Genomic DNA, 27,334 nt, shown 5'->3' with positions numbered 1-27,334 from the left:
CACAGAGCTGGGAGGCAGGTGGCCTTGGTGACTTAGAGACAGCTTCCTCTACCACCCTGGGCTGCTGTAGGTGAGAATTACCGTCCCATCCCTCATGAAAGAAACATCAGTGTTAATCGGATCAGGCCCCACACCCTGTGCTGGGCATCTCATTCATTTTTAATTTAGTTCTTCCTTAAAACTTAACCCATGGGGAGGAGGCGGGGAGGTGGCTGGGAGAAGGCGATGGAGGGATGTGGGGGAGAGGATAATTCCACACCTTCTGGATGCATTCAGGGAGGCTTTGTAGCACAGCAGTGTGGAATCACATACGTGGGGGTGTTTTCAGCTCATTACTTGCTAGCCACGTGACCTTGAACACGTCACATCCCCTCTCTGTGCCTCAGTTTCCTCCTCTGTAACATGAGGCTAATGATATCCATGGCCATAGGTCATGCCAGGCACATAATAACGTGAAAGAAAAGTGGAAGTGAAGTTTCTCAGTCGTGTCTGACTCTTTGCGACCCCGGGGACTGTAGCCCACCAGGCTCCTCCGTCCATGGGATTTTCCCAAGAGTACTGGAGTGGGTTGCCATTTCCTTCTCCAATACTATGCACGTGATAGGTGTTGAGTAAATTGCAGCCCTTGTGCCTAAAGGCTGGCCTGAAAAAATGCAATGTTTTGTCATTCTCACTGTCTGGAAACTCCTTTTTTCCTGAAGCAAAATGATCCTTCACTGAAGGGACTCTGATCCTAATAAGGGTTTCTTAAGTAGAGCTGAAATCTCTCTTTCTGAAGCCTCAACCTTCTGACTGTGGGAGGAAATATCCCAAGCCCGTTTTCCAGGACAGCCCCTCCGGGATCTGAAGACAATGATAGGAAATGTTCCCTTTTCCTTACTGGGGTCTCGCTACAGTCTCTAGTTGCCATAGCTTCCAGAACCCCCTTCAACATAGCATCCTCCCCTTGACACACCCAAGGGTTTGTTTTTCTCTCCAGCACTGTCTAGCAAATATTACGGAACCAGGACATAAGCTGCCTCAGCCTCACTTAGTCCACAAGAAACTGCATAAAAAGTATTTGGGCAAAAAGAGAGGCAAGTCTCTGGATGTGCCAGGCCAGCATGGAGTACAGCAGGAATCCGGTGCTTCCAATAATCCAGCCTCAGTTCCTCCCAAAGTCCAGAGGTGGCCTTGGAGGCAGGCGCCTGCAGACGCAACTTCAGCACCAAGGACAGGTCCACCGGGTGTGGCGGCAAGGTTGTCCAGCTTGAGGGTTTGAGGCTCAGCGCAGTTCAGGCAAGGTGATGGCTCCAGACCTCAGACAACTGACTCGAGGCTGGTAGTTATCTGGTTGCAGGGTGGACGTGCTGAATAACTGTTGAATGAATGCTTGATTGAGTGCCTTAGTTTCAGGCAGGCCAGTTTATGGAGCATAAGTTCAGAAACTGGAGACCTTGAGGGGAAAGCAATTAGGACTGGAAGTTGGAGGCAAGAGTCTTAACTCATCTGAGCCTCAGTTTCCCCACCTGTGAAAGGATGGGGAGAAGGATGGAGATATAGAAAGGGCCTGGTATGTAATCCTTTTGAGACTTGACCTTTCTTGAGGATAAAGCCAGGAGTGTCTTCCTGGACTATGAACAATGCCGGGAGGATCTCAGAGGAGAAGGAAAATGCATGTGTTAAACTGGATTCCTGGGGCTCTGCTGTGCATCTGCAACTGGGCATTCGACGTCCTGGATATCTCTGTGAGTATCCTTACACTGAGGCCGAGTAATTCCTATTCTGAGCATCTTGATGGACATGCAGTTCTGTCATCGGGGGAGAGACTGGGGGAGGGAGAGAATCAGAGGTGACCATCTGAGCTTGGCATGCATGCATACACTCTCACACACATACACAAATGCCCTTACCAACCCCTACATACCCTCACACTTTCACCCTTACACCATTCATATGCTCAGTCACACACTGATTCATGTCACAGTCATGGAAATGCTTGTATACCACACAGACACATACAATCACATATACAACAGTATTGAAAGTGAAGTCACTCAGTCATGTCCGACTCTTTGTGACCCCATGCACTGTAACCTACCAGGTTCCTTTGTCCATGGGACTTTCCAGGCAGGAGTACTGGAGTGGGTTGCCATTTCCTTCTCCAGGGGATCTTCCCAACCCAGGGATTGAACCTGGGTCTCCCACATTGCAGGTAGACGCTTTACCATCTGAGCCACCAGGGAAGACACATACAATAGTATACCAGCTCCAATCACACATATTTGTATGTTTCATGTATTTTGGTCACTGGGTTCTACATACAAAGGACATCCATTAACTTCAGCCACCCTCACCTTCATGGCGTATACTTACTCACCAGAGTCATACTCCAGAGACTCATGCACATGCAATCCTAAGTCAGCAGTCATACATACTCAAGAAGATAATGCCACACACACCCTTTTGCACAGTCACATGTTACCGCATGCACAAAAATGCCTGTGCAATCTCTCGGAGTCACTGAAACACAAACCCACAGCAACGGGCACCCCGCACTCCGGTCTGTCCCGTCCTTCATCCTCCTTGTCCAGTGAGCATGGTCTGCTTTCCCAGGAGTGATGGGCTAACTGACTGGGTGACTCCTGGTCTGAGGACAGGGTCCACATCCTTAACCACCCCCTGCAGCACTCCTCCCCAGTGCCCCTCCCCCCAGGGGTCAGAATGACTTAGTTTGAATCCCGGTTCACCGCTCACCAGCTCGGAGCATAGTTTCCTGGGCTTTTGGTTTCTTTACTGGTATAAAGGGGATACTGACAGCAACCTTCTCATAAGGTTGTGAGGGCTGGAAAGCATGCCTGGAAATGCTTGTCACTGTGTCTGGCACAAGATAAAAGGGTGGTAAATAGTGACTCATTAGTATTAATAACAGTAAGCCACCTACATAGGTTCCCATTAGATGCCATACAGACAGCTTTATCGTCACAGCCCCTTCCACACAAGTGGGTGGAGGTGGGGGGAATTACTTTCAGCATCCAAAGACGATGTCAGCTTTGGGAGGGAGGGGGCTTCCCCAGGCTCCTTTCCCCTCACTGCCCTGGCCCCCACCCTTGGTTCACCTTGGCTATGCCCCACTTGAACTTTCTCCTGATGGTTCCCAGCCTCCTTTGCCTTGACCCCTGGCAAGGCCTCCAGCCCACTTCTTCTTCCCTTGGGCTCCTGCTATCTCAAAGCCGGGAGGTGACTTTCTGGTTTATTTTATTTGATGCTGGGCCCCTCACTTTTGGTATTCTGAGAGAAGCTCTTGCACTAATCTCCCCACTCTAAATGCTCATCACATTTCTCTTAAAGCCACAGGAGCTCCCCCCACCCCATTCCCATCTTTTATTCATCACCTTCCACCAGCCCCAACACAGGAGACATGGAAATGCAAACCCTCCAAGGACTGCGAATTTCATGCCAGCAGCTGACCCTTCACCAGCCGCCTAGGGTGGGAGAGATGAAGGTTTCCTAAAGAGGTGTCTGGGCACTGGGGATGGAGTTGGAGAGCTGGTGGTCCACCGGCCTGGGCCATCACCCCCTAGGCAAAATGAGAGATACAGGAACAAGGGTGAGGGGGCTTCCCTGGGCACTAGGATGCTAGCCCACCCCTGCCTGCTTCCAACGCCTCACCCACACTCACCAACTGCTTCAGCCTTGCACCATCTCAGAGACATCCAGTCAGCCTCCTCCGGTCAGAGACACTGTTCCCGTGTCTTACCCTCCTATCATCTCCTGATCCTCATGACAAACCTGTATGGTGTGTATTGCATTGACCCCATGTGATGGGCCCAAGGTCACGTGGAAGGGAGGATGAAGAAACTGACGCTGAGACCGAGCAGACACCTAGGGCCCCAGGAAGAGGCATTTGCCTGTGCCTCTGTCATTCACTGAATTCCGACCATGATCCAGCCCTGGGCTGGGTACTGGGGTTGTCTGGCTACATAGGGACATTCCTGGCCTTCATCAGTAAAGATTAATAAGCACTTTCATGGGAAGCCTAGGGGTCTGTGGGTGCTCAGAGAAGGGAGGCATCAGCCCTAGGTCAGGGGAGGGGGTGCCAGAGTCTGAGAACTTCAGCATGTGGAGGAATTAGCCAGAGAGGAAGGGAGAGGAAGAATACTCCTCTAGTGGCATACACATATGGCACAGCCATGGAAGAGGGCTGAGAGTGTTTATGGACCTGCAAATGTCTTCTTGTGGCTGGAGGACCCTCTGTGGGTTTCAAGGGATGAGACAAGATACACGGGTGGGGCCAGATAAAGTTCTGCTTGATGCCTTGGAACATCTCTTCCCATGCCTCCTCCAACCCCCAGCTGCACCATCTGTCTTCCTCTCCCCAGAAGCTCCCTCAGAGGACTAGGAGGGTTTGGCCAGGGAGTCCAGAGGGTCATTCTCCCTGGAGCTTCTATGCTTCTTCAGGGGAGTCCAAGTAGAACAAGACTTGCTCCAAAGAGAGGAGATACTAATGGTGAGAATTCAGGTACTGTGTCTGATTAAAGGGTAAGGTCCTCGTATGTTTGAGAATTTCCTTTTGCGCCTCAAATGACTCCTCTGGGTAATTAGTTTTCCTTCTGCAGGTGGTCCCTAGAATAGTGATGCCAAATACAGGAAGTAAGTAGAAGAGAGTCCAAAGCTGCTTTGGGAAGCCTTCCTTTGACTCACGCCATAAGAAGTTGAGTGGCCTAGGTTCAGAACCAGGCTGTGCCTCTAATGCTGTGCAAACTTGGGTGAATGCTCTCTGGGTAAGGCTAAGTTTCTTTATTTAAGAAACATGAAGGAGTGTCGCTGGTCATCCATTAGCTAGCCTCTGAATTTCCACTGCAGGGGTGGGGGTTCCATCCCTGGTTGGGGAACTAAGATCCCACATACCACATGGCCAAAAAAAAAGAAAAGAAAGAAAGAAAGAAACATGGAGGGTGTGAAGAATGAACAAACTGGTTCCCTCAAAGCTCTCTGATATTATAACAAGAGCAAGGGAACTTATTCCAGTTTTCTACGATCCTATGATTTGGCTTCTCTATTCTCTTTAGCCTGTGAGCATCTTGAGGGCAAAAATTATCTTATTTATTCCAGAATTCACAGATTCAAGCAAGGGCCTGTCACAGAAGAAGTGCTCGGTAAATATACAATCATTCGTTTTTTCATTCAACAAACATCTGTTTACATACAAATGAAGGCCACCGGTGTGTTGTGTGCTAGTGTTAAAGCACTGAGTAAATTAGATACTATACCTGCTTTTTTTGGAGTATGTTGAGTGATAAGGCAGAAGATAAGTAAATAGACAATGTATAAGATAACTTCAACAGGTTTTAAGTACTATAAAAAGAATAACATTGTGTAACATAGAAAGTGACTCAGGAAAAGGCAGTCATTTTGGGGGTTGAATATTTTGAAGACATGGAAGAACATCCCCGGCAGGAGGAAGAGCTCATGCCAACACCTGGCATGTTCAAGAAATCAAAAGAAGGGTGTGAATGAGGGGGAGGTTTGGTGGAGGGAGGTTGGAGAGGCCAGCTGGAGTAGGTTTGCTTTAGGCCAGGCAAGGATCTTAGATGTCATTACCAACTTGATAGAAAGCTTTTGGAGGGGTTGTAACCAGGGAAGTGGTTTGTGTTGTGAAGATCCCTCTGGTCAGAATCCCTCGTGCTGAATGGATTATGGGGGGCAAGAGAGGAAGAAGGGAAACCTGTAAAGAGGCTCCCACAGACGTCCAGAGGAGAAGGGGTATAAGTGGCTCAGACTTGGTGGCAAGTGGGGATAAATGGTTAGATTTAGGATACAGTTTGGAGAGAGAGCCGACAGGACCTACTGGTCTGTTGCAGTGCAACCAGCCCGCAGTTACTGGGGTCTAGCACCCTGGACAGAGCACTCTACTTGTTTCCAGAAGGGCTGATTCAGGTTTCTCCCAGATACTGAGATTCCTCAGAACACCCTCCGTTGTGGTTTTAAAACATTTTAATTTCTAATTAGAAAACATTCCAACATACAGGAAAATCAGAAAATAAAATAACATACAGGTATGTGCCCACCCAGGTTAAATGGGTGTTAACATTTTGTCATATTTGCTTCAAAGCCCTCTCTTTTTTAAAAAAGAAAATGGATGGAACATGGTCAATACGGCTCAATACCTCTTTCCTCCTTGCCTTTCTTCCACAGAAGTGACTAAGCTGAAGCTGGTGTTTACTGTCCTGGGCATGTACTGTCATCTTCTATTTATGCATGCAAAACCTATAATTCTATTGTTACATATATTTCACAAGTTTATATAAATGGTATAATACTGTACACATTTCTTTGCCATTTATTTTTTCACTCCATATTTATGTTCTGGAGATTTATCCATATTGGGAACATGTTGATCTGGTTTGTTCATTTTAACTGTGATAGATGATTTCATTGTGTTTACAAAGCAGCTTATTTTCCTGTTCTCCTGCTGAGAGGCAGTTAGACTGCTCCTCATTTTTCTATCACATACTAAGATGTGATGAATATCCTTGACCACATATCCTTTTGCACATGAATATGAGTTTCTCCAGGGCTTCCCAAGTGGCACTAATGGTAAAGAACCTGCTTGTCAATGGAGGAGACATAGATGCTGGTTCAACCCCTGGGTCGGAAAGATCCCCTGGAGGAGGGCATGGCAACCCACTCCAGTATTCTTGCCTGGAGGATCCCATGGACAGAGGAGCCTGCCAGGCTACAGTTCATAGAGTCAAAAAGAGTCAGACACGACTGAAGTGACTTGGCATGCACACATGCATGAGTTTCTCTAGGATGCATAGAAAACACTCTGGGTTCTTACCCAGATTCTATGACCTGCAGGTGCAACTCATCCCCCAGCTGCTGTGAGTGCTGGCTCCTAGGGACTCACAGCTGCTCATAGCTTCTAGGGAACTTCTTCATCCAGGAAGTTATAAGTTACCTGCCTGCACCCCACCCCCTACATTGGGCAGCCCACAGCCAATGACTGATGGATACAGCCAATGAATGATGGATAAGCCTTATCCATCAGTGACTGATGGATAAGCCAATGACTGATGCAAAAGCCTGGCCTCTTTGCCTCAAGGCAGATTCACTCTGCAATGTTATTAATGCTTCAGAGCTCCCCATGGGGTCAGATTGAAGATAATCTCCAGCTGAGAACCTACCATTACTTAACATTTCCTCCTACGCTATCTGCCTGACCCACTCTCTCCACCTGAGGGTCTTCCCTCTATAAACCACCTGCACAAGAATCTCGGGCACTGCTTAGGGGACCTAACTTCAGACAGGCACACACCTAACCGAAGGCAGAGCCACTGTGTCTCAGATTTGCTCATCTTAAAACTGACTGTTTCCAAATTTTTCTCCAAAGTAGTTGTACCAATTTACATTCCCACCAGCAGTTTACAAACACTGCTGTCACCCCCACCCGCCACGCTCATCTATACTAGTGTTATAGACTAATTTTGCCAATCAGATTGTGTAATATGCTATCTAATTTTTGTTTTAATTTGCATTTCCATGCTCACTAGTGATATTGAGAATCTTGTTACTACCTTTATTGGCATTCAAATTTCTTCCCCTGTTATTTGTCTGTTCACATCTTTTGTCCATTTTCCTACTGCTTTGGAGTGTTTTTGGTAAATTGATTCCTTGAAGCTTAAATTTTTTACTTTGGAAACGAATTCTCTCTTGGTTGGTTATCTAAGTTGCAAATATCTTCTGCCAGCTGTGGCTTTAACAGATTTGCTTATTTTTTGTCGTGTAGAAGTTTTCAATTTTAATGAAATAAGATTTATCATTTCCCTTTGTCATTTGTGCCTGTGTCTTGTTTATTTTCTACTCTGAGATCTTAAAGTTATTTCCCTGTTTTGTTTGAAAAGCTTTGTACTCTGCTTTTTACATCTGCTGAGAGGACTTTGATCAACCTGGAACTTATTTTGTGAGTGGTATGAATGGGGATGTACTTTTATCTTTTTCCATGGGAGTATTTAATTGTCCTAACATCACTCATTGACTACCATGTTTCAAACACTCAGATATATTTGGATCTGTTCTAAGTCATTATTCTGCCCTTCTTCTCTGTTTCTCTATTCCTGGGAACAAATCAAATGATTTTAATTATTTAAAGCTTTGTAGCAAGTATTGAGATCTGGCAGGGTAAGTTTTCCTTCCTCTTCCTCTTCTTTCTTCTACAAAATTGTCTTAGCTATTCTGGGTTCTTTATTATTCCATATGCATTTTGGGATGACCTTGTCAAGCTGCAGACAAAAGCTCGTTTCAAATCTTATTGGGAATAAAATGTATAGATTAAATTGGAAGCTACTGGCCAACTTGATAATAGGGAGTCTTCCCACCACGAGCACAGTTTGTTTCTCCCGTGGCTGTTATTCTTTCTCTCCTCTGCATTCCACCCTTGCACAGGGGGCTGCCTGGGAAATGAATCTCCAAACCCTTCTCATCCTCTGATGCCCAGCTGAACACTCCCTCCTCCAGGAAGTCCTTGATGATGGCCCTGGCCCTCCAGGCTCGATCCCCCTCTCTCTCTTCCTCCTTTGACCTCCTCTAACCCGCTGTATACCATTTGCTGGACATAGCCTCCTGGATCTGATCGAGGGAAGCATTTTTGGGTTCTCTGTACTTCCACCTGCTCTCAGCTTCTGAACAGAAGGGGCTGTATGTCCATCTTTGTATCCCCAGCAGCACCCAGTCCATGGTAGGTGCTCAGTAGGCTCTGATGGTTGGTCCTTAAAGAAGAGAGCTGTGTAGTAACACATTCTTCCTCACAGGAAACCCCTGGTTCCACTGGGCAGAGCCTGGAGCAGAGCTTGGAGTTTCAGAGGGCCAGTTACATCTGGCTTGAGATCCAACAGCTCTGGCTTACGTGAGGGTTCTGCCATATGGGACCCTGGCCTCTCTGAGAAGGATTCTTAGTGAAACTGTAGGAAACCCACTACATGGGCTTCCTCTCTGATCCTCCTTTCCCAAGTTGGAGGAGGGGCAGGAATGAAGACCCTTCCCTCAGCTGGTGGGGTAGCTGGAGATCATTTATTTGCTCATCAACAAGACCCCAGGGGTATTTTCCCCCAAATGGCTGAGCCACGGACTCAAACAGACACAGCTGGGCTCTCTCTGTCTCTGACGCCACCAGCCTGTCTCCTGCCACTGTCTCCTCTCTCTGGGAGCAGAGGTGTGTCCTGCGCCCCTGATAGAACCATGAAGCTGCCTGCATCCTGTCTTCCCTTCCCTGCCCCTTAGCACCCAGGTCTCTCAACGGACTTCTTGCTCCCAGGGAAGCTGTTTCCATGAGAAGACCTTTCCTCATACATTCCTCCTCCAGGGGAGTCCCCAAGAGAATGCGAGGTCAGGGCAATGCCCAGCTACAAGGGATCAAGCTCCAGGGTTAAGCGCCATCTGCAGCTCAGAGAAGAGAGAATTAGGGATGCTTCCTAACAGGGGATGCGTTTCGGAGTTGGGCAAACCTGGGTTTCGATTCAGACTCCCATAAACTTGACTTCAGGCAAGCTGACTTCTGTGAAACTCAGCTTCCTCTAATAATGAAATGGGCACATGAATCCTACCTCCTAGGATAGATGAGAAGACTAGAGAGGGGGGGAAAAATGTATGGGCTGCATACAGTAGGTACACAGCATAAGGCTGCTCCTTCCTTACCAGGAGAGGTCAGAGTTGTAGGGATGGAAAGAAACGGGAGACACAGGCAAAGATGAGGCAGAATTTATTCTCCTTGTGGGCAAGTACAAGATTCAGGATGGAGCCCACAGAGAGGCAGGTCCCTGGGGCACCTCACGCTATGGGCAGGGGCCACACTTTTCCAAGTGCCAGGCCCACTGTGTGCCCCCCGACCATGAGGATCCGGAGTCCAGGAACCGGGCGAAATTGGGATGGGGTGGGAGGAAGACAGGGTCCTCCCCGGATCGTGTCCTGACCACGTTTCCGACTTCCATAGGAAGGAAGAACAGCTCGGCGATATAGTAATATAATATATAGAGGTGTAGAGAGCTGGCCGCGGCACCTGGGCGGGGCTGAGGCTCCCCGAATTATTGCAGGAAGGAGAGGGGGCTCAGTGCTGGCTTCTCCGCGGGACAGCGGTGCTGGCTACGGGGAGGGCTGGGCGGGGGGTGGGGCTGGGCTCTCCCCTCCCTGGGGGCTGGCAGGGCTCACCGAGTATCCTGCTTGGTGGGGTTCCGTGGTCCCTGCCAGCTTCCCCTGGGCTGGGGCTTTCTCACCCTGGGTGTTGTTTTTTTTATTATTTTTATGTGCTTTGAAGACCATTTTTGCATTGTCAGGAGTGAGGAAAAATAATATTCTGACATGGTAGAAAAAAGATATTTACATACCCTGGTGGGCCGCAAGGGGGAGGGTCAACTGAGTCAGTAGGGGCGGGGTTGGGGCTTCCCAAGTCCCTCCCACCCACAGCCGTCTGTATGGGAGGATTTGGGGGAAAGAGCCCCCAGCGGAGGCGCAGCTCTGAAACTTTGAAGCTGCCGTGTGACCTTGGACAAGGCACACACACTCCCTTGGTCTGCCAGAAGGTGAAGGAGGGGTGGACTTGGGGCTGAAAAACTAGGATCTTATGGTCCTATAAGGATCTAGGATCCCACCAGGATCTAGGCCCCATGCCTAGATCCTGGGCATGGGGCCGGGGAGCGGAGGGCAGGCCAGGGCTGGGCAGTGACATTGGCAGAGGCCCTTCCAAGTGAGAAGCCCTGGGCTGTGGAGGGGCACCGGAGAATGGGAGGAAGGTGGTGGCCCCTGGCCACTGGCCAGGTAGCCAAGTTCAGCTGAGGGCATCGCGTGTATGCCGTGGTGATGCCTGCGCAGAAGGTGGCCAGAGAGGCTGGCCGGGAACCCTGTTTTCCTGTTGAAGCAGTGATGGGAGCCAGGTGGGGGAAGCAGGTGACCCCCGCCCCTACCAGCCAGAGGGAGGGCTCAGACCTGAGATAGAGCCGGGGGTGGGCCCACCCGGGCGGAGAACTAGGGTGGGCCTGGTGCTGGTGAGGTTCGGAAGTAGCCCCTGGCTCCGGACTCCAGGTGCGTGGGAGGGGCTGAGCCTCGCCCAGCCCCCGTGGGTGCTGGGCCCCGGGCCCACATTCGATGGGCAATGTGTCACACGGCGCTCCTCTCTCACACATCCTCACGCTCGTGACACGCCATCCACAGTCACACACACGCATGTCCAGCCTTAATGAATAAGCACGGTCACTGGAACTCACACACATCCATGGGGGACCTGAAAAATGGACACACACACAGGATCACACATGTTCACCAAGGCTCCCACGCGGAGGCAGGTGAGTGACATCTCAGGGGCCTTGACGCTCCAGCTCCTGGGAAAGAGAAGGCCCTCTGCCCTCTGCTGGGCACCAAAGTCCCTTCCCAGGTGGCCTGACCCCAGATAAGTCCGGGTCTCGGGGCGGAATCCGTGGTCTCCCTGGCACCTGAGCAAAAGGCAGCTGAGGTGGAAGGGCAGAGGCCTGGGACCGCCCACCTCGCAAGTCCCCCACCAACGACGGCAGGCGGGGCCCGGGACTGGCTGGGTTTAGGTCAGAGGTGCCGGCGGGGCCCCTGGGTGCTGGTCAGCTGGGCCCTCATGGTCTGGATGCTGCCCAGGATCTTCTTCTGGTGGCCCATGAGGGTGATGCCCAGGGCACGCACGTCCCTGCAAAGGAAGGCGGTGCTGACCTGGGAGGCTGGGACCCATCCCGGGAGCTGCTGACCTCAGCGGCTCCGCCTCTGGCCCCGCCCCCTGCCCTCTGCCAGCCGCCCGTGCCCGGGGGGCCCACCACACTCACTGAGCATTCATACGGAGCACCATGCCCAGGGAGGAGTAACCCCCGGCAGCGAAGTGGTCCCGGTAGCGGCCCATGCGGATGGAGTCCAGCCAGTCTCCCACGGTGAGGCCCCCGCTGCCACCCCCACCCCCTCGGAGATCAAAGCAGCTCCGGGCAAAGGCAGGGGGTGGACACCTGAGACACAGGGACCCTGGGTAAGGGGCCTGGCAGGAGACACTGGCACCCGCCACCCTCAGGTTCAGCAGCAGCTAAGGGGTTTCCCCGGGCTTGGAAGGCGAGGTGTGAACAGGGGTCAGGGGCCCAGGCTGGGTGATGCAGGGGTCTGGGCGGAGCCGTCCCAAGGCCAGGACGAAGCCAGGGCCTTGTCCAGGGCAAGCGGGGAAGGCGGTCGGGCTTGGGAGGGGCTGGGGTGGGTGCCAGGCACCTGTGCACAGTGGCCGTGGCCCTGAGACTCTCAGGGCTATGGATGAGCGAGTCCAGGACGCTGACGATCTGCGAGAAGCGGGGCCGCTGGGCGCGGTCTTTATGCCAGCAGTCAAGCATGAGCTGGTGCAGCGCGTGGGGGCAGCCCATGGGTGCGGGCAGGCGGTAGCCCTCCTCCACGGAGCTGATGACCTGCAGGGGAATACGGCGCTGGGCTGCAGCGGCCCCCTTGCCCCCGGGCCCCAGAACGCCGCCGCCCCACCAGGCTCCAGCACTCACGTCCCGGTTGGTCATGTTCCAGTAGGGCCGCTCCCCATAGGCCAGCACCTCCCACATGACCACCCCGAAACTCCACACGTCGCTGGCCGAGGAGAAGGTCCGGAAGGCGATGGCCTCGGGGGCCGTCCAGCGAATGGGGATCTTGCCTCCCTGTGACGGACACACGCGTGTTGAGCACACCTCCCCAGCCTGACCGGGAGCTGAGCGCAGGGGTCCGGGCTGGGAAACTTGCAGGCTGGTTGGAGAGACACGGCCTCCACGACCTTCCACGATCACCTGTTCTGATGCGGGGGGGACCTGCACACGGAGCAGGAGCGGAGACTGAACGAGAGTCAGTGGGTGGCGGGCTCGGCACCCCGGCGACCTTCAGTAGGAGTCGATCAACAGGTTGAGGCCGAGAACCGACTCATAGGAAAAGACCCTGATGCTGGGAAAGACTGAAGGCGGGAGAAGGGGACGACAGAGGAGGAGATGGCTGGATGGCATCACCAACTCGATGGACACGAGTTTGATTAAACTCCGGGAGCTGGTGATGGACGGGGAGGCCTGGCGTGCTGCAGTCCATGGGGTTGCAGAGAGTCAGACACGACTGAGCGACTGAACTAAACTGAACTGAACTGAACTGAACTGATGCCTGAACAAGTGATGAAGCCCAGACGACGTGGTCTTGTAGGTTTCCAGCTCCCCTTACCGCCCCCTGTTTTGGTCACAAAATCCTTTCTCTAAGTGAAACCTCAGTGGGTGAGACCCTAAGGGCAGGCTCTGATTGAGGCAGAGGTGGGGGACCTCTACCCCAACGCAGCCCCTAAGGCTCCTTTCAAGAAGCCCAAATCCCTACAGAACACATTGTGAAAATGCTGGGGGTTTTTAGCCAAATTTAGAGAGAGCTGCAGAGTGGATGTGTGATTCAGACAGAAGCCAACTCTCCCCAAATCTCCCAGTGAGTGAGGGACCGTGGGGACCAGCCCTGGTGTCTCCGCAACTGCACAAAGGCGGGAAAGCTTGCACCCATTTGACAGAGGGGCAAGAAGAGACAGGACTCGCCCCAGGCTGGAGGCAACCCCGAAATTTCCAACCTCCCTCACGACACGTGGGGCGTGGGCTACGCACCGTGGTGGTGTAGGCAGCATCGGGGTCGTCCTCCAGCACCCGGGAGAGCCCGAAGTCGGACACCTTGCAGACCAGGTTGCCATTGACCAGGACGTTGCGAGCGGCCAGGTCGCGGTGGACATAGCCCAGGTCCGAAAGGTAGCGCATGCCGGCGCCCACGCCTCTGAGCATGCCCACCAGCTGCACGATGGTGAACTGGCCGTCGTGCGTCTGCAGAGGAACGCGGCGCGGGCTTCAGGAAGGCTCCTTGAAGTTCACAAAGGGCCTCCCTGCTTAAGAAGCATGCTCGTGTCGAAGGTTTGTTCTCCCGTCTCGTCTACCCTCCCAGCAACCCTGAGAGGTAGGCAGGTGGGGCGTGAGGACTGGTCATCCACTTTGCCCAAGGGGAGAGGGAGACCCAGAGAGGTGTGGCCCTGTCCCTGACCACCCAACAGACACATGGCCCGGCGAAGGCTGGGAATCTCGGAGTTTCCGGCCCCCACCCTGTGCCTCCCCGCTGGGTGGGGCCCTGGGTCCCCACAGAGGCACCACTCTTAGCCTGCGTGCAGGACAGGGGAGCAGGACCCACAGCAGAGGGGCTTTCACGTGATGGGGGGCTGAAATGCACTTGCATGGGCTGACCCTCTTCATGCCTGGCTCCCCCTTCCCCAGGTCTGTTAGGCCCAAGCTCTGGGGATGAGGGGGTACTTGGAGGCCTCGCATGATCTCCCATCACCCAGACTGAACTTCCCTCTCCCGGCCCACGTGGAGAGCAGAGCGGGGCACGCACCCTCAGGAAGGCATCCAGAGACCCGTTCTCCATGTACTCGGTCACGATCATTGCCAGACGGCCTGGAGGGGTGGGGGTGGGGGGCAACAGGGAGGAAGTGGCTCTTGGTGGGATCAGGGCTGCAGGGCTGTGACCCCATGAACAAGCCGTCCCCCGCCCCACTGTGAGCTCCCAGGAGCTGGGCCAGCACCACGAGGTCCAGGGAATGTAGGGTTTTCACTAGGGTCCTGGGCTCTGGGGCCCCTTCCCTGCCAAGCCATCCGGGGACCTGAACCAGCAGGATGGGGCAGGGCAGGGTGGTGGGCAGATGGACCCCCCAGGAGGGGCTCTGAAGGCTGAGGATGTTGTCCGCCTGGCACCTACCACGAGTGACGACACCTTCGAGGCGGATGATATTGGGGTGGTCAAACTGACCCATGATGGACGCCTCACTCAGAAAGTCCCGCCGCTGTCTCTCCGTGTAGCCGGCTTTGAGGGCCTTGATGGCCACGGGCAGGTCCCGCTGCCCCGGCATCCTCAGCCTCCCGTAGCAGACTTCCCCGGACTCGCCTGTGGATGGACCCAAGTGGGGCAGGCAGGGGGTGGGCGGGGGGACCGTCCGCTCCTCCGCCTGAACTCTGCACTCGCCCCGTCTTCCACACCCATGTGCCTGGCCACGCCTGGCACCTTGGCTCCCCGCTCCCTCTGCCCAGCGTGCCCTTCTCCCGGGCACCTCCGTGATGTCCCCACACGCACAAGCCCTGCAGCTCACCAGAGCCGATGATTTTCTCAATGTGGATCCGAGACGCCTCGATCTCTCGGGTGAAACCACGGCCCGTCCGGCCCGGCTCCTCGTAGGTGTGCGGTTCTGTATAGAACTTGGGCTCTGGGATCTTCCCCGGAGGGTGGTGCAGGGGCAGGAAGACAGGTGGAGGTGCTGAGGGGCCAGGAGAGGAGGCCCATCACTGGGGTCCCTGAGGACGTTCCTTCCCAGCCCTTCCCTGAGTCTGGGAAGGGTCTGAGGGTGGGATGAGAAGCGTCTTCAGGAACCTCAGGATGTGGGAGGCAAACAGCAGGCATCCAGTAAGTGCTTGCCAGGTGAAAGCGGGGTCTCTGCAGAATGGCTCTGAGGTCTGTAGAGGATCTGGGCATTTCTAGTGAGTTCTGAGATGTCCGACATATTTCTGGGCTCACTTTCAGGATTCTCAAGAGCCTTCTCAATTGGTCAAACTAACCCAAGGTCCTTATGAAGCTCTTTCTCATTCCTAGGGTGGGAGTGTGACCAAGAATGGTTTCACCACAGTACTGACTCACGTTGATGGAAAGTGGGTCTCTAAAAGACTGGCTTAAGAGGGATTCTGAGGCCGCATTCAGGCTCCATGGGAATCTGCACCATGACTGATTCTACCGTGGGCAAAGAAGTGGAGTGTTGAGGTAGGTATCCTCATATTTGCCTTGTTTTCTAAGGTCTCTGCAGGGTCCTGAAAAATTTCTCTGTAGCAAGGGTTCTTGTCCAAGAGTATATGACCCCTCCTCCCAAAAAAAACCTGTGTGTGAAGATATGTGTGAGTGCAGAAATCTGCAGTTCCCTGGGGAGATCTCTAGCTGCTGCTGCTGCTGCTAAGTCGCTTCAGTTGTGTCTGACTCTGCGACCCCATAGACGGCAGCCCACCAGGCTCCCCCGTCCCTGGGATTCCCCAGGCAAGAACACTGGAGTGGGCTGCCATTTCCTTCTCCAGTGCATGAAAGTGAAAAGTGAAAGGGAAGTCGCTCAGTCGTGTCTGACTCTTAGCGACCCCATGGACTGCAGCCTACCAGGCTCCTCCGTCCATGGGATTTTCCAGGCAAGAGTACTGGAGTGGGGTGCCATTGCCTTCTCCAGAAGAGAAGATCTCCAGAATCCTCTGCAAACCCAACAAAGTTGAACCACACTGTGCCCCTGGGGGCTGGGGGCTGTGTGACCCCCTGCCGTCTCTCTCTCTCAGGGCTCTAGTCTCTTCTGTGGGCACTTTTCCCTTCTCTCCTTTTCTCCAGCCCCAGCCCAGCACTGGCTCCTGCTGTGACCGCCCCTCTCCTCCCCGGCCCCCCGGGGCTCCTGCACTCACCCTGCCCGTTCTGATAATGCATCTTCTCCTCTTCCGAGTGCTGGAAGGCCTTGCTGTAGCCGCAGTGCCTGTGGAGGGGGGTGGTCCCCAGCTTCAGCCCTGACCCCCGTCACGGACACGTGCAAACTCCCCCTTTGTATCCCCCACCCCCTTTCAAGTCAGCTCTGGCGACCCCAGCCCGTGCCCTTGGGACGTCCTTGACATTCACAAACACAGCATGGGACTTCGCTGGTGGTCCAGGGGTTATGAATTGGCCTTGGAACGTAGGCGATGCAGGTTCAATCCCTGGTCAGGGAACTAAACTCCCATGTGCCTCAGAGCACCTAAGTCCGTGTGCCACAACTAGAGAGTCTGTTCACCACAATGCAAGATCCTGCATGCCTCAACTAAACCCGATGCAGCCAAATAAATAAATATTTAAAAAATACTCCATAAAAAACACTGTATAGTTTACACAGTTGAGTCCACTCAGCCTTCACAGCAAAATCTATGGTACTCCTGGCTCAAAAGCACTCCCGGCAGAGGGTCTGTGAGGTGAGGCTTCTGACGCCAACTCCGCCATGTGACTTCAGCAAGCCCCTTCCCTCCCCTGGGCCTCAGTTTCTCCACCTATGGATGATCTTTCCAATTCTCGCTGAGCGGGATCCGAAGCCCACCCCACCTCCCTCTGGAACCGAGTTGAAGAGTGACTAAGAGCCTGGTCTTCCGTTTTTTAACAGATCTGTGTTCTGTCCCACTTCTGACACCTATTTAGCTGAAGTGGCCTCACCTCGCTTGATCCCCAGTTTACTCACCTGCAGAATGAGGTCGGAATCTATACATCCCTGGGGCACTGTTAGGATTGAATGAGATGGAGGGGGTCACGCTGCAGGGAGACCTAGTGGGACTGGCTGGTGGGCGGACACGGCGTGAGGGAAGGAGAACCAAGGATAATGGCTAGGTTTGGGGCTTGTCACGCCACCAACGGTGGTGCCACATTCTGAGACAGGGTTTGGGGAGGGGCTGGTTTGGGGGTGCTGTGTGTCTGAAACACATTCGAGTGGAGATGGGAGCGGGTAACTGGACCTCAGGGGAGAGGCCTGTGCGGATGCCACACTTGGGGGGATGTCAGCGTGAAGGTGGAATTCAAAGCTGCGGACTCTGACAAGGTCGCCGAGGAAAGGTGCAGGGTAAGCGGGTGAGAGAGGAGGGTCTGGACGGGCCGGGGTCCTCCAGCTCTCAGAAGTTGGTTAGAGAGCTGGAGATGCAGAAAGACAAGGCTGGACAGGTGGATGGAAAACGGGAGGTGGGCCTGAGCGTGGAAGGCGAGAGGGAGAAGTGTGCCAGGAAGGAGGGAAAGAACAGGTCTGTCTGTAAGGCAGCCCCGCCCCAAGCACAAGGGGTCACTGGCTCGGCGAGGGCTGGGGACAGGCAGGAGACACAGCGCTCCAGGGGGAGGGCTCGGGGTGGCTGGGGGCCCAGGGCCACCCACCTCTTCTTGCAGATGAGCAGGAGGAGAAGCACAACCAGGCCAGTGATGAGGGTCAGGCAGATCCAGACGATGGTCCGGGTGTCGTAGCGGGGCCCTGTGCGGGGGAAACCAGCGTGGGGGGGTTGCCTAACCTCTTAGCCCTGGCCTCAGAGGTCTGGCAGCCTTCCTGGGGCCCGGTGGCAGCCTCCTCAGCTCTGAGCCAGCCCAGAGTCAGGACATAGGCTGCACCTGCCTCTGCCCTGACCCTCCCCTCTACAACCTGTCGCTTCAACATCCAGCTTCGCAACCTGGTTCCCTCACTTCCTGGGATGGAGTGACCTGGAGAGAATCACTAGACTTCTGAGCCTCAGCTTTCTCACCTGTGAGTCCAAAACCACCTGCCCTGCCTGTTACTGTAAATGACGAAGCTGGATGTACCGCACACTCCGGTCAGTTAACCCACAGCTCCTCCAGGGAGATCCCAGCAACACTGTGAGCTGTCAGACCAGAAAATTGAGGCCCAGAGAACTCAGGGAACTTACTCAAGGACACACAGCACGGAGTCAGGCAGGATTCCTACTTGGACAGTGCCAACGTGGTGTCAAACCTAAGAGCGCTTGAGACACACAAGTTCCAAGGATGTGCCAGGTAAGAGGCAGGGCGTCAACTCAGCCTTGAAAACCTGTTGTCCTAGCACTGCCCCCTGGAGGGTGCTGAGTATAGGAGAAGACCCCAGTTGGCTGGAGATGGGGGAGGGGGGCGGCGGGCAGAGGATTCCCTGGCTTGAATGTGCCCTGGAATCACCCCCAAGGGTTTTGATCCAACCGAAATTTCTGGGCCTCCAGTCCCAGGGTTTCTGATTCCAAAGATCTGGGGTGGAGCCTGAGAATGAGCATTTCTGACACTTCCCAGGGGCTGCCGTGACTGCCAATCCTGGACGATGCTGTGGGAACCGCTGTTCTGGGCGGGGGTGGGGGGGGACACGATACTGGGGAAGGAGCAGAGAGTCTATCCCCAGACCGCTCAGGTTGAAGTCTTGCTCTGCTGGGTAACCATGGGCAATCTGCTTTACTGCTCTGACCCTCACGTTCCTCGCCTGAAAAATGGGGAGGTGGACACCGCCAACTCCCTGTAGGGTCGCGGGGCCGATTAGAAGAAGGTCATCCTTTCAACAAAGGGCACCGTGATGGCCCTGGCTGATGGGCTGTTAGGAGCTCTATCACCCGGGGTCTGTAACCTTCCTTCTCTGAGCCTGTTTTTTTTTCACCTATAAACAGGCCAGATCAGCTCCCGCACCGGCTCAGCACGCACTAGCTCCTTCCCTCTGACCCCCGCGACCCTGGCCTCCCCCTCCCTGCACTCACGGGGTTTCCCGGTCTCCACCTCCATGGCCTGGCTGAAGCGGCCGCAGCCGGCCGAGGTGCGGGCTCGGACCTGGAACACGTAGCGGGTGCCCGGCTTGAGGCCCGAGACGGTGGCCCTGGTGGTGACCGCCTTGAGGGTGGAGTAGCTCTGCATCTCCTTGTCCTGCCCGCGGGAGGAGGTGGTCAGCCTCGGGTCCCCGCCTGCCGCCCTGCCCCGCTCCCGGCCCCGTGGGGGGTACCTTCTCGTAGTATTTGATCTCGTACTCCAGGATGATGCCATTGGGCTGTTCCGGCTCCTGCCACAGCAGCGAGACGCTGGTCTGCCCTGCTCGCTCCTGGCGAATCACCACCACCTGGGACGGGGCTGGGGGCGGAGGATGGGGAGGGACTCGGTTAGGTCAGGTGGATAGATGGGTGACGTTGAGGACTGGTCTCTGTCTGTCCCTCGCCCAGGCGCGGCCCAGGGATGCTAGCTGGGACCACACTCACCCTGCTAAGTCCTGCAGCTGCCCCAGGAAAACCAGTCCCCTCCGCTCCTCCTCGCAAATCACCTACGGCCACCCTGGTCAGTCACGTGGGGTCAGCCTGGCTCCCATCTAGGGTGCTGGGCTTGGCTGGACCCACATGAGGCCTGACCACCCCAACTTCCACTGCCTCCTCCTCGCTGGTCAAGCCCACCCACTGGAAGTTTGCTGGACCCCTGCTAGCCCTACCGAGCAGCCCTTCTAATCCACCTTGATGTCTGCATTTCCATGTTGCCCGCCCCCGCCCAGGGCCTCAGGGGGTGTGCAGCAGGATCTCAGGAGTGCTCGGAAAAGGACCAAGCAAAGGAGAAGGGAGGGAAAGAGTCAAAGGAACTGGCGCCCTCACTGCCTGGGTTTGGAGGGCATGACCGGGGTGGCACTGGCTACTTAGAGAAGGGACATGAGCTGACCCGCTGCCCACATAAGCTCAAGTAACCTGGCTGCCACACTAGATCACCATTTCACCCCCTGACTCATTCCCTCATCCTCCCATTTCCTCCCCACCTCCTGCATTCTGGGCATATGCCTCTGACGTGAGCCTGACGGGAATGTCAGATGTCAACCCAGCCACAGCCAAATGGAGGGGACCATTCTTGGAGCCGTAACCTCATCCCTCCAGCCCGCTCCGGCCGCAGCCTTTCTGTTTCCCCGCTGCACACCCTCCAAAGGCTGGAGGACCCCTGATAAGCAGTCCTCACTCAGGAGAGATGGAGCTGGGTGAGTAGGAAAGAGAGGGGTCCTGGACCAGTTGGGGGTCCTCTAGCTTTTGGAAGTTGTTAGAGCAGAGTTGTTCGCCATGAAATTAAAAGACGCTTGCTCCTCGGAAGAAAAGCTCTGACCAACCTAGACAGCATATTAAAAAGCAGAGACATTCCTTTGCTAACAAAGTTCTGTCTAGTCAAAGCTATGGTTTTACCAGCAGTCATGTATGGATGTGAGAATTGAACCATAAAGAAGGCTGAGCACTGAAGAATTGATGCTTTTGAGCTGTGGTGTTGGAGAAGACTCTTGAGAGTCCCGTGGACTGCAAGGAGATCCAGCCAGTCAATTCTAAAGGAAATCAGTCCTGAATATTCATTGGAAGGACTGATGCTGAAGCTGAAACTCCAATACTTTGGCCACCTGATGTAGACAACTGACTCTTTGGAAAAGACTCTGATGTTGTTAAAGGTTGAAGGTGTGAGGAGAAGGGGACGACAGAGGATGAGCTGGTTGGATGGCATCACCGACTCGATGGACATAAGTTTGAGTAAACTCCGGGAGTTGGTGATGGACAGGGAGGCCTGGCGTGCTGTAGTCCATGGGGTTGCAAAGAGTCAGACATGACTGAGCGACTGAACTGAACTGAGAGAAGAGGGGCTGGTGGAGACGGAGGACAGGCCAGACATGTGGATGGAAAATGCGGGGTGGGTCTGGGCAAGGAAAGCAAGAGAACAGGGGAAGGGGTGCCCATGGCAAGCTGCATTTCTAGGGACAGGCGGGCAAAGACGTCCGACTGGAAGTGCCCGGAGGTGTCCATGGAGGAGAGGACACAGGTGTGTGAGCAAGACAGTTCTTTCAGGAAGCTTCCACATGAAAAGAAGTAGTCTGGTGGCTGGAAGGGCGTGTGGGGTCTTGGGAGGCTGTTCTTTTTAACAATGGAGCCCCTGAGCTGCGTGAGTAACTCCAGGTTCCCTGCTGAGCCCTTCACCCCCCACTAGCTAGTCGCCTGCCTCGGCCGCCCCAGAGACACGCGGGCAGAGGCAGGGCCTACTCCTTGCTGAGTCACCAGTGTCGAGCTTGGCATCTGATGGGTGCTCAGATGGAATGAGGAATGAGGGTCTCTTGGGAGGATGAAGCCTTGGCCTCTGGGAGCGGGGGTGCCCTGGGCTCCGGGCTGGGAAGCCTGTTTCACTTGGGAGTGAGACAGACCTGGGTTCGACTCCTGACTCGACCACTTTTACGCAAAGACTCTGGGTGGTTCTAGACCTCAGCATCCTCCTTGGTAACACGGTGGGAACGGAGTCGCTGGGCCAGGCCTGCGTGGTGCTGGAGGACACGGGGGCGGTGGGGTGAGGAGCCACAGGGCATGTGGCGGGGGCCTGTTAACGGGAAAGTCGCCGCAGAGGGCTCTCGCGTCAGGCCACTGTTTGACAAGCAGGACCCACCAGAATGTGCAAAAAGGGGGCTACATTCAGCCCAACGACTAGCTCGAAACAGAGAGCTAAATGGCTCTTGTCCAAACCGGTGCAGCCAAACAGAGGCGGCAGCGGCCACTGTTCTGATAAATGATGATCAGAGTGACTTTATTTTATAATGACATTTATTGAGCACGTACCACGGGCCAGGTGCTGGGCTCAGCATTTTCGTTTCCTTCACCTAAGCCTCATGACAGTAATCGCACAGGTGCTATTATTCCTACTGCACCAGGGAGGAAACAGAGGGGGGGAAGTTCTGGAACCCAGGCCTCGGATGGTCATGCTGGTCTACCTCGGGGCTTTCTGGATTGCTCCCACCTACAGGAGGGATTCCCAGGAGGCGCCAGTGGCAAAGAACCCTCCTGCCAGTGCAGGAGATGTAAGAGACGTGGGTTCAATCCCCGGGTTGGGAAGATCCCTTGGAGGAGGGCATGGCAACCCACTCCAGTATTCTTGCCTGGAAAAGTTCATGGACAGAGAAGCCTCGCAGGCTACAGCCCACAGGGTCGCAAAGAGCATGTGTTCTATTTTTCTGAGGGCATGAAAAGCCTGTAGCTCGGCATCCCGGTCAGGAAGACAGGGTTAGACAGGTGGGCACTTGCCCGAATGCTAATTGCAGCTCTGAGGCTGCAGAGGGCGAGGGGCTGGGGAGCTGGGGACCGGCACCTCCGCCTACCTGCCTGGTTCGTGGTGATGTTGACCACAGCGGCCCGGCGGGGCTCGGGGCTCAGGTCGGACACGCCGTTGACCGCCTCGATCCAGAAGGAGTAGTTCATGTGGGCCAGCAGGTTGGCCACCAGGAGGCTGGCCTGCACCAGGCTGGTCTGCTGGGGCACGAAGCGGGTGCCGCTCCCGCACGTCTCGCAGTGGCCCAGGGCCCAGGGGCAGCGGCGGCACACGGCGTTGTAGGTGATGTCGCTGCGGCCGCCCCGGTCCAGGGGAGGGGCCCACTCCAGGGTCACAGACGTCCCGTTCACGCTGGAGATCAGATTCACCGGCGCCGAGGGGGGCCCTGGGGCGTACAGAAAGATAGGCGGGCCTGGTGGGTATTCATCTGGGCTGGTCTAGTCTCCCCCACCAGACCAGGGAAGGGCTGTGGTTCCCCGCGATCCCTGGGGCTCCCTCGGGATGAGGGCACACTGACTGCATCCCTGGAAGCTCCCCGAGGTCACAGGTGGTGCCTCTGCCCTCAGACTAGGGAGCGCAGTGTCAGGGTCTGGGCACGGAAGCCACCCTCCCCACACAGGACCACAGGGATCCCGGGGTCTGCTTCACAGACTTTTCATCCAGAGCAGGGGAGAGGCTGCACACAGCAGTGCCCCTGGGTGAGACGCTCCAGGCCCTTGCCTCCCACACTCCACTCCGCTCCTTAAGCCCCGGCTGGACTTCATGTAAAGGACATGGAACGCCGTAGTGGAGGCAAGTGGAGCCTGCGTCCCAAGAGACCCCTCCCTCCCCACCATCCCAGGATGGGCCCCCCAGCTTGGGCAGCGCAAGGACATTGAGGAAAGGGGTGAGGCTGAGGGCTGGGGGCTGGAGTAGGGTCCCGGGGGTGGGGGTGTGAACAGAGGTAGGGGGCAGTGGGTAATGGAGACCCCCGAGGTTCAGAATCTCAACTCTCAGGATCCCAAAGAGGGAATCTTAGATCTTAAGAAAACAGAATCTCAGAATCACAGAGAAACCTTCGAATCTGCAGGGTATGGAATGCAGAAGTCAAGCCTTTCGCAAACTTAGCATTCCTAGAAGTGGAGGGCACTGCATCATGGAACTGGGGAGAAATCGGAGTCCAGCCAGCTGAACGCAAGTGTTCATGAGCAAGAGCTGGGCTCACCCGGCCTGAGGAGCCCAGAGCAGTCACCGTGTCCCTCGCCTTCCTCTCTGCACCTGCACGTGCCCCAGGGGGCAAAGGCACAGGCCTGGGAGGATCAGTGGAGGGAGGGTGTGTGTGTGTGTGTGTGTGTATGGTATATGAGTACACCTGGGGGGTGTGTGTGTGTGTGTACACGGTATATGAGCACACCTCTGTGTATGTGTGTGTATGTGTGTGTACATGATATATGAGTACACCGGGTGTGTGTGTGGGTGTGTGGTGTATGAGTGTGTGTGGGTGTGTGGTATGTGAGTGTGTGTGGGTGTATGGTATATGAGTGTGTGTGGGTGTGTGGTATATGACTGTGTGTGGGTGTGTGGTATGTGAGTACACCTCTGTGTATATGAGTGTGTGTGTGTGTGTGTACAGTATATGAGCACACCTCTGTGTATGTGTGTGTGTGTGGGGGTGTATGGTATATGACTGTGTGTGTGTGTGTGTGTACAGTATTTGAGTACACCAGGTGTGTGTGTGGGTGTGTGGTATATGACTGTGTGTGGGTGTGTGGTATATAAGTACACCTCTGTGTATATGTGTGTGTGTGTGTACATGATATATGAGTACACCGGGTGTGTGTGTGGGTATGTGGTATATGACTCTGTGTGGGTGTATGGTATATGAGTGTGTGTGGGTGTGTGGTGTATGAGTGTGTGTGGATGTATGGTATATGAGTGTGTGTGTGTGTGTGTATGGTATATGAGTGTGTGTGGGTGTGTGGTATATGAGTGTGTGTGGGTGTGTGGTGTATGAGTGTGTGTGGATGTATGGTATACGAGTGTGTGTGTGTGTGTGTGTGTATGGTATATGAGTGTGTGTGGGTGTATGGTATATGAGTGTGTGTGGGTGTGTGGTGTATGAGTGTGTGTGGATGTATGGTATATGAGTGTGTGTGTGTGTGTGTATGGTATATGAGTGTGTGTGGGTGTGTGGTATATGAGTGTGTGTGGGTGTGTGGTGTATGAGTGTGTGTGGATGTATGGTATACGAGTGTGTGTGTGTGTGTGTGTGTATGGTATATGAGTGTGTGTGGGTGTGTGGTGTATGAGTGTGTGTGGGTGTGTGGTATATGAGTGTGTGTGGGTGTATGGAATAGGAGTACACCTCTGTGTATATGTGTGTGTGTGTGTATGCTTGGTATTTGAGTACACCTGGGCCCTCACTGGCCTCTGCTGAGGGCCTGGGGCTGAGTGGAGGTGGAGGTGGGGGGCAGGGGACACAGAGATCACGCTGGGGGTAAATTCTAGGGCAAAGCTCCTCAGTGCCGCGTCAGGCCCCCCTCACGCCATCCCAAGAGCCCAGGGCGGGCGAAGGGGGCAGGCTGAGCTGGCTGTAGCTCCTCCCAGCTGGGCTGGGGGTGACAGACCCCCCCCCGGGTGAGGGCAGAGGAGAACAGGAGGCCAGTGGGGAGCTGCATCGGCAGAAACACTGACAGCCACGCAGCCCTGCAGGCCCGGGGCCGGGGCCCGCGGAGTGCCCCCAGGTACGGGCATGTGCACACGCTCTCTGGGCACACGTCTCCCTGGCTGGCCAGGTGTGCATGCGCTGGGCTCACAGAGCTCCGTGGAGACACAGGAGGCCCCTGAAGGTATCCGGATGCACACACGTGTGTGCACTGTACACTCGGGGGCGCAAGCACTTGATTGGCTCACACCCTATGCAGGCATCTTCTGTAGAGCAACTGCTGACACAGACACGATCACTGCAGGCCTCCCAGGGCGCACACAGATCCGACACACAGGAGCCACACACGCTCCACAGACACAATTATCTGTCTCCCCCACACACTAACGCAGCTCCTAGAACTCAGAGCTCCTACCAGTGGATCAAGGTCATCATTGATGGGGGCCGTCTTCTGATACTCACCGTGCCTCAGGGGCAGCCCCCCCGACACTGCTGGCCCACCCCGGGCCCCGGGACACTGGCATGACCACTGGATCAGAAGATGACCACAGTCACCCGGTGCTGGAAAGGGAGGAGTCCAGCTCTTGGTCTGCCCTTTGGAGCAGAGAGGATAGGCCGAGGAAGGAAAGGCAAGATTTCCCTGGAGAGATAGCAGGTGACCGATGACAAGAAGCTGGGGGCCCGGAGAAGTCAAGGGCATGGTGGAAGGGTCAGAGTCACCCCAGGGCCCAGACCGATCCCTGGCCCGAGAGAGTCACCTGTCCCCGCCTCACCCACAGGGACCTGGCTCCCTGGGGCCACGGGGCGGTACTCACGGGTGCAGGCGGCGGACGGCGGGTCCAGTGCCGCCCGGTAGTAGCTGAGGTCGCAGCGACAGGCCTGGGCAGCAGGGGCCGCGGAGTGACTGTGGGGAGGGCAGCGGGCGCAGAGCTGGTCCCCGGGGGCCGACTTGTAGAAGCCCAGCTCACAGGCTGTGGAGAAGAAGGTGGCCTCAGGGATGGGGCTCTCGGGCCCAGGGCTCCCCAAGGGACAGCGGTGCAGACCTTCAGCATCACCCCCTTCCTATTCTCATCCGCAGATGCAGGCACGGAAGCTCAGAGACGGCCGGTGACTTATACAGGGATGCACAGCAAGGCAGGGGTGGTGAGGAGGCTGGGACCCTGACACCCGAGAATCAGCCCCACAGTTGGCTCAGGAAGAACCTCTCTGAACACTCCTCATCTCCAACGACCCCTCCCGCCCAGGCTCCCAGGCTTTTTCCTTCACAGGGCACGTATGCTGGAGTGAGACATCAGCCTTAGGGGCAGGGGTCATGGCTAAGAATCCAAGTGAGAGTGAAAGTGAAGTCGCTCAGTCGTGTCTGACTCTTTGCGACCCCATGGACTGTAGCTTACCAGGGTCCTCTGTCCATGGGATTTTCCAGGCAAGAGTACTGGAGTGGGTTGCCATTTCCTTCTCCAGGAGACCTTCCTGACGCAGGGATTGAACCTGGGTCTGCTGCATTGTAGGCAGATGCTTTACCGTCTGAGCCACCAGGGAAGAATCCAAGGGGGGCCAACAAACGCCAGGAATCGGTCCTGTGTAGGGGGTGGGGTGCGGGACAAGAAAGCCAGCCAGGGAATGAGGGTGGGTGGGAAACATGGCTGGAAAAGACGGGTGATGAGACCAGAGGTCCCCAGACGTGGACAGACACGGAAGCATCCCTGTGAAAACACAGACCCTGGCCCCATCACCGTCACCGAGTTAGGAGAGCAAGGGGTGTGGCCTGGAAAGCTGTGTCTTACAAGTGCCCCGAGCAACGCCGACCGTCAGGGAATTGTGGGCTCCTGATGCTCCCAGAACCCGTGCCACCGTCGCCGTGGCTGGGAATGACGTGTCTCGCATCTGACCCTCTCTCCGCCCTCTGCTTCACCCGCCACGAGTCTCTGCCCCCAAACAGCCCCCAGCCCCGCTGCCCCAGCCCCAGCCCACCCACCCCATTCCTTCTGCCCATTTCCAGGAGCACCTCGTCTATACCAGGCTCTGATCTGCGTGCCAGAGACACAGCCTTGAACAAGGTCTGTGTAG

The 27,334-nt window shown here is 55.2% G+C and overlaps 1 protein-coding gene across 1 annotated transcript in view; it reads right to left on the bottom strand.

The window, feature by feature from the left end:
- Positions 1–11,568: 11,568 nt before the first annotated feature.
- The window catches only part of EPHA8 (EPH receptor A8), a 37,151-nt gene continuing 21,385 nt past the window's right edge, over positions 11,569–27,334 (bottom strand). Inside the window, exons 4-17 of the mRNA XM_065927509.1 lie at positions 26,083–26,238; positions 22,673–23,008; positions 19,535–19,659; positions 19,296–19,458; positions 17,953–18,046; positions 16,482–16,549; positions 15,149–15,313; positions 14,761–14,946; positions 14,398–14,459; positions 13,629–13,838; positions 12,519–12,668; positions 12,241–12,431; positions 11,817–11,990; positions 11,569–11,683 (exon numbers count right to left, since the gene is read on the bottom strand). Of these exons, the coding sequence (XP_065783581.1) occupies positions 11,569–11,683; positions 11,817–11,990; positions 12,241–12,431; positions 12,519–12,668; positions 13,629–13,838; positions 14,398–14,459; positions 14,761–14,946; positions 15,149–15,313; positions 16,482–16,549; positions 17,953–18,046; positions 19,296–19,458; positions 19,535–19,659; positions 22,673–23,008; positions 26,083–26,238 (2,195 nt within the window). The remainder of the gene's footprint in view (positions 11,684–11,816; positions 11,991–12,240; positions 12,432–12,518; positions 12,669–13,628; positions 13,839–14,397; positions 14,460–14,760; positions 14,947–15,148; positions 15,314–16,481; positions 16,550–17,952; positions 18,047–19,295; positions 19,459–19,534; positions 19,660–22,672; positions 23,009–26,082; positions 26,239–27,334) is intronic.

The sequence above is a fragment of the Muntiacus reevesi genome, chromosome 3, assembly GCF_963930625.1.
Source record: "Muntiacus reevesi chromosome 3, mMunRee1.1, whole genome shotgun sequence".
NCBI classification, from domain to species: domain Eukaryota; kingdom Metazoa; phylum Chordata; class Mammalia; order Artiodactyla; family Cervidae; genus Muntiacus; species Muntiacus reevesi.
This window is presented reverse-complemented; position numbering and strand designations above follow the sequence as displayed.